This window comes from Salvelinus sp. IW2-2015, unplaced genomic scaffold (assembly GCF_002910315.2).
Source record: "Salvelinus sp. IW2-2015 unplaced genomic scaffold, ASM291031v2 Un_scaffold2494, whole genome shotgun sequence".
Classification (NCBI taxonomy): Eukaryota; Metazoa; Chordata; class Actinopteri; order Salmoniformes; family Salmonidae; genus Salvelinus; species Salvelinus sp. IW2-2015.
This window is the reverse complement of record NW_019943811.1, coordinates 165296-172379: the sequence shown is the minus strand read 5'-3', so window position 1 is coordinate 172379 and position 7084 is coordinate 165296. Positions and strand designations below refer to the sequence as shown.

Genomic DNA, 7084 nt, shown 5'->3' with positions numbered 1-7084 from the left:
TCCGACTTCAACTGTATGCTGGCTTCGAGGCAAGTAACACTGAAACATGCATGAGAGCACTCAAGCTGTTCTGGACGACTGTGTGATTACATCCTTTAAACCAGGGTTCAACATTCCACAAGTCCGCAGGGCCAGACGGAGTTCCCGGAATACTGTACTCCGAGCATAGCCGGCTGACCAACTGGCAAGTGGTCTTCAACTGAAATTTCAACTCTATCACCTGTCTGAGTCTGTAATAGCAACACATGTTTCAAACGACCACATAGTCCCCTGTGCAAGGTAACCTTACCCGAAATGACTACCGACCCATAGCACTCCAAACGTGATTTGAAAGGCTGTCATGGCTCACATACACGCATTATCCCGAAACCCTAGACCGCTCCATCAAATTTGCATACCGCCCAACAGATCAAGATGGTGCAAATCTTTTGGCACTCCAACTGCCCCTTTCACACCTGGACAAAAGGGAACACCTATGTGGAGAATGCTAGTCATTGACTTTAACAGCTCAAATTCAACACATAGTGCCTCAAAGCTCATCACTAAGCTAAGGACGCCTGGGACTAAAACCAGCTTCACCCTTTACATTAATGACATGGGGGAGAAACAGACACACACCATACCAGCTTCACCCTTTACATTAATGACATGGGGGAGGAACAGACGCAGGTCTCGCTCCACGTAAAACAAATCATTGATGTTTTTGGTCATCTTGTCCTTCACCCATCACAACGAGTGCCATAAATAACCCTTCAGTAAGTACCTCTCTTYTTCCTGCMGTCTCTGATGAGCTTCTGTGTGATYCTCTTCCAGCGYGGCTGGGCACTGAGCAGCTTCAGCTTGGACACGATGGAGAGGTCGCTGCTAACGGCAGGACGCAGCTCGTTGAACAGGAAGCGCAGCCTCTCGATGACAGGAGCACAGACCTCCTTATAACTACGRCCTTGCTCCTGGTGCGTCTGGACAGAGAGAAAGACACTGTATCTAACCCCCACAAATACCAAACTCAGGACCGACACTAGCCTGCTCACAGATCTGTTAGTGCYGTATAGGTAACTTCTATGGATGTACCAAAGACCATAAGAGTTGGCTATACAGCACWRASAGACCTGGGACCAGGCTACAGAATAACATTCAATGAAGTATACCTTGATTAAAGAGCACTTAGCCTGGTAGACCATGCGACAAACGTCGATCACAGATCTGGGGAGGGTCCTCTGCTTGCCCTGCTCCACGCCCAAGGCACATTGGTTGACGAGCGAAAGGGCGATGTGACCTATGAGAGAGCCAGACGCTGCTGTCAATCACCCAGTAACCAATCAAATCACTTGATAAACTAGAGAACTTCTAAAATGACCCTCTGTTACTACATAGGACAGTATGACCCCTACCCTCTGTTACTACATAGGACAGTATGACCCCTACCCTCTGTTACTACATAGACAGTATGACCCCTACCCTCTGTTACTACATAGACAGTATGACCCCTACCCTCTGTTACTATGATCTCTCGTCTTTTCCTCCCCTCCGTTGTTGTTGTCCCCTCCTCCGTTCCCGGTGTCCTCTCCTCCGGTTCCGTGTCCTCTCTGCCGTTCCCGGTGTCTCTCTCGTTCCCGGTGTCCTCTCTCCTTACCCTGTTGTCCTCCAGCCCAACCAGAGGACAGTGACCACCCCAGACCTGAGCAGCCTTGCTCCCCCTCATCGACACAGAGAGGACCTGGACTCCTGCTGGCCTCCACGCCTCTTAACCTGGGCCAACAGCACCCCCTGTCACCCCATGAGATAGAATTGCCATGAGTGACCCTGACCTTGACCTGTAACTCCTGCTGACCCGAACCTGTTTCCATGGAGATAAGTTACTAGTCAGTGACCCTGACCTGTTGTCCAGGGATAATGTACTTAGTCAGTAACCCTACCGTTGTCCATGAGATAATGTATAGTCAGTAACCCTGACTGTTGTCCATGGAGATAATGTATTAGGCAGTGACCCTGACCTGTTGTCCATGGAGATAAGTGTACTAGTCAGTGACCCTGACCTGTTTGTCCATGGAGGATAATGTACTAGTCAAGTAACCCTGACCGTTGATCCATGGAGATAAATTATGATCAGTGACCCTGACCTGTTGTCCATGGAGATAATTATAGTCATGACCCTGACTTTTGGCCATGGAAGATAATGTACTGTCAGTAACCCTGACCTGTTGTCATGGAATAATGTACTAGTCAGTGACCCTGACCTGTTGTCCATGAGATAATGTACTAATCAGTAAACCCTGACCTGTTGTCCATGGAGATAATTTACTAGTCCAAGTAACCCTGACGCTTGTCCATGGAGATAATGTAACTAGTCACTGACCCTGACCTGGTTGTCCATTGGAGATAATTACTAGTCAGTGACCCTGACCTGTTGTCCATGGAATAATGTATAGTCATGGACCCTGACTGGTCCATGGAGATATGGTTACTAGTCATAACCCGACCTGTTGTCCATGAGATAACTGTACTATATCAGTAACCGACCTGTGTCCATGGGAGATAATTACTAAGTCAGTAAACCCTGACTGTTTGTCCATGGAGATAATGTACTAAGGTCCAGTAACCCTGACCGTTGTCATGGAGATAATGTACTAGGCATAACCCCTACCTGTTGTCCATGGAGATAATGTACTTAATCAGTAAACCCCTGAACCTGTTGTCCATGGAGAAATGTACTAGTTCAGTAACCCTGACCTGTTGTCCATGGAGATAATGTACTAGTCAGTGACCCTGGACCTGTTTGGTCCGATGGAATAAGTATTAGTCAGTACTTGACCTGTTGTTCCATGGAGAAATGTACTAGCAGTGACCCTGACCTGTTGCCATGGAGGATTAATGACTAGTCAGTGACCCTGACCTGTTGTTCTCATGGAGACTTAATGTACTTAGTCAGTAACCCTGACCTGTTGTCCAGTGACTGATAATGTCATTAGTCAGTGACCCTGACCATGTTGTCCATGAGATAAGTTTAGTCAGTGACCCGTGACCTGTTTCCATGGAGATAATGTACAGTCAGTAACCCTGACCTGATTGTCCATGGAAATTTTACTAGTCATGATGACTTCCCAGGAGTATAGACTCATCAATGATGTAAGTTTGTCTAGCATGAGTATGTGAATGTACTAGTCAGGTAACCCTACCCTGTACATGTCCATGTATATGTTCAAAAATTCACATAAGTCATGACTGACCTTTGTTCATGGAGATAAATGTACCTAGCAGTACCCTGACCTTGTGTCCGATGGATAATTGTATTAGTCAGCTGACCCTGACCTGTTGTCCATGGAGATAATGTACTAGTCAGTACATTCATCATATTGTTTCTATGGAATTCGTGGGCAGGTTTCAGATTGAGGTGATTTTCAATCGAGGCTTAATCTGTTCTAGGAAATCAAGCCCTGTGAGGTTCAACAGACTCTGTCATGTGTTTGAGATTCATCTGATCAGTTCTAACCTGCACAATTACCTCTGTCATGCTTGCTTGAGAATCATCTATCAGTTCCTAACCTGCACATATACCTCTGTCATGCTGTTTGAATCATCTTGATCATTCCTAACCTGCACATTACCTCATGTCATGCTGTTCTGAGATTTCATCTGATGCAGGTTCCTAACCTGCACATTTACTCTGTTCATCTGTTTGAGATTCACTGATCATTCCTAACCGCACATTACCTCTGTTCATGTGCTTTGAGATTCATCTGAGCCAGTCCTAACCTCCAACATGACCTCTCTGGTCATTCAAGAGTGGCTCAGTCGTCCAGTCTTCCAAGGCGGACTGCAGACCAGTCAGATCCCACTACAACTACAACGAGAGAAGGACGAGACCACTGCTGGTCTCCGGAACACCTGATAAGCTCAACAATATGACCCCGCAGGCTCACCTCAGCGACCACGCTCAGCCCTCTTACAGGCTATCGCTGACAACACCATCAGGACCAACACTGTGAAGGCTAAGGTTAGAGGTCAGGGATAAGGGTTATGCAGCTCACCTCGAGCGACCATGCTCAGCCCTTTCTAACAGGCTATCGCGACAAACAGCCGATCAGGACCACACTGAAGATTACTGCGCCAGGGGGACAAGAGGTTAGGGCCAGGGGTTAGGCCAAGGTTAGGCCAGGGTTAGTTGATTAGTGGGCCAGGGGTTAGGGGCAGGGGTTAGGGCCAGGGTTAGTGGCCAGGGTTAGGGGCCAGGGGTAGGGGCCAGGGTAAGGCCAGGGTTAGTGATTAGTGGCCAGGGGTAGTGATTAGTGCCAGGGGTTAGGGCCAGGGGTTAGTGGCCAGGGTTAGTGGCCAGGGGTTAGGGCCAGGGGGTTAGGGGCCAGGGGGTTAGGGCCAGGGTTAGTGATTTAGGGGCCAGGGGTGTAGGGGCCGAGGGTTAGTGATTTAGGGCCAGGGTTAGGGCTAAGGAAGGCAGGTATAGGTTGATAATCATACATTTCAAAGGGTATTTGAACTGTTGCTATATTTATACATCTATATATATATATTTAATACAATCTATATATATAATATTTAATTACGATCGAAATAATCTTATATGTTAATACATCTAATTGGTATATATATTAATACATATATTATATATATTTAATACATTCTAATTTATATATATTTAATACATCTAATTTATATATATTTAATAACATCTAATTATCTATATTTAATACATCTAATTTTATCCGTTAGCATCTGAAACACTGGATTATTATCCTCGTTGTTTCGAATGTCCTTGAAGCCCGACCATGTCCCGTGACGATTCGAGTATCCACTGCAGCTTTAGTTTTATGACCTTCTGCCCCCGTTTCTTCTTCCTCATGTGTGTTTTCACCTGTCTGCCTCCATTAGAATTGTGTCATCTTAGCGCTTCTGTTGCGCGTTTCTTGTCCATGACTTCTGTGCCAGATGGAGCGGTGCTGTAAGCCAGTACCACCTCATTCACGCCCACACCTTCCCCCTGGAGCACCCTTGGAGGAAGTCGTCAGTCTGCTTCTGCTGCCTGCTCAAACAACCAGGACCTCGCGGTAACCTAAGCAACACACGCCACTGTCCACACGCCACGTCACACCTCGAACAATTGAACGGAATTTGACTTCCGTTGTGGTCTTGAAAATGTATTTCCAGTTTTTAGAATTGGCTAGTTATGTAAAAAATATATAATATTGTCCTTTTGGCGCAATAGAGGGACATTTCACTTCCATACTTGTCTTATGTAGTAAACAGAGGGGGTAGGGGTCATTACGTCGTATTAGTAACAGAGGGTAGGGCATACTGTTATGTAGTAACAGAGGGTAGGGGTCCATACTTTCTCATGTAGTTAACAGAGGGTAGGGTTCATACTTGTCTAATGTAGTAACAGAGGGTAGGGGTCATACTGTCTATGTAGTAACAGAGGTGTAGGGGTCATACGTCTATGTAGTAACAGAGGGTAGGTCATACCTGTCTATGTAAGTAACAGAGGGTAGGGGGTCATACTGCTATTAGTAACAAGGGTAGGTCATTAAGCTGTCTATGGAGTAACAGAGGGTAGGGGTCATACTGTTCTATGTAGTAACAGAGGGTAGGGTCATACTGTCGATTAGTAACAGAGGTACGGGTCATACTGTCTAGTAGTAACACGAGGGTATGGGTCATACTGTCTATGTAGTAACAAGAGGTAGGGGTCGATAGTCTATGTAGTAACAGAGGCTAGGGGTCATACTCTATGTAGTAACAGGAGGTAGGGGTCATACTGGCTATGTAGTTAAACAAGGGGTAGGGGTCATACTGTCAGTAGAACAGGAGGGTAGGGTCATACTGTCTATTTGTAGAACAGAGGGGTAGGTCATACTGTCCTATGTAAGTAACAAGGGTAGGGGTCATACTGTCCTATGTAGAACAGAGGTAGGGGTCATTACTGTCCTATGTAGAACAGGAGGTAGGTCATGACTGTCTATGTAGTAACAGAGGGATAGAGGTCATTTACTGTCTATGTAGCTAACAGAGGTAGAGGTCTACTGTCTAGAGTAAACAGAGGGTAGGTCATACTGTTCTATGTAGTAACAAGGTAGGGTTCATACTGTCTATGTAGTAACAGAGGGTAGGGTCATACTGTCTATTAGTTAACAGAGGTAGGGGTCATAACTGTCTAGAGTAAACAGAGGTTAGGGTCATACTGTCTAATGTAGTAACAGAGGTAGGGTCATACTGTCTATGTAGCTAACAGAGGGTAGGGGTCATACTGTCTAATGTAAGTAACAGAGGGTAGGGGTCATACTGTCTTATGTAGTAACAGAGGGTACGGGGTCATTACTGTTCTAGTAGTAACAGGAGGGTTAGGCCATACTGTCTATGTAGTAACAGAGGGTAGGGTCATACTGTCTATGTAGTAAACAGAGGTAGGTCTACGTTATGTAGAACAGAGGTAGGGTCATACTGTCTATGTAGTAACACGAGGGTAGGGTCAGTACTTGTCTATGTAGTTAACAGAGGGTAGAGGTCCATACCGTTCTATGTAGTAACAGAGGGTTAGGGTCATACTGTCTATTTAGTAACAGAGGGTAGGGGTTTCATACGTCTATGTAGTAACAGAGGTAGGGTCATACTGTCCTATGTAAGAACAGAGGGTAGAGTCATTTACTGTCTATGTAGTAACAAGGTAGGGGGTCATACGTTTCTATTTAGTAACAGAGGGTAGGGTTCATACTGTCCTATGTAGTAACAGAGGGTAGGGGTCATAGCTGATCTATGTCAGTAACAGAGTGGGTAGGGGCATTTACTGTCCTATGTAGTAAAAGGGTAGGGGTCATACGTTATGTAGTAACAGAGGGTAGGGTTCAACTGGTCTATGTAGTAACAGAGGCGTAGGGTTTCATCTGTCTATGTGAGTAACAGAGGGTAGGGTCCATACTGTCTATGAGGTAACAAGGGTAGGGTCAGACCGTCATGTATAGTAACAGAGGGTAGCGGTCATACTGTCTAGGAGTAACAGAGGGTTAGGGTATACTCTAGTGTAACAGAGGGTAGGGGTCAGACGTCTATGTAGTAACAGAGGTGGGGTCATACTTCT

The 7084-nt window shown here is 45.8% G+C and overlaps 1 protein-coding gene across 1 annotated transcript; it reads right to left on the bottom strand.

The window, feature by feature from the left end:
- Nucleotides 1-574: 574 nt before the first annotated feature.
- Nucleotides 575-1306, bottom strand: LOC112074101 (putative HERC2-like protein 3). The gene is made up of 2 exons (XM_024141325.2): nt 1149-1306; nt 575-959 (listed from the first exon to the last, which is right to left on the bottom strand). The coding sequence occupies exons 1-2, from the start codon at nt 1179-1181 to the stop codon at nt 753-755; spliced, it is 240 nt and encodes a 79-aa protein (XP_023997093.1). The 5' UTR covers nt 1182-1306; the 3' UTR covers nt 575-752.
- Between the last annotated feature and the right edge of the window lie 5778 nt (nt 1307-7084).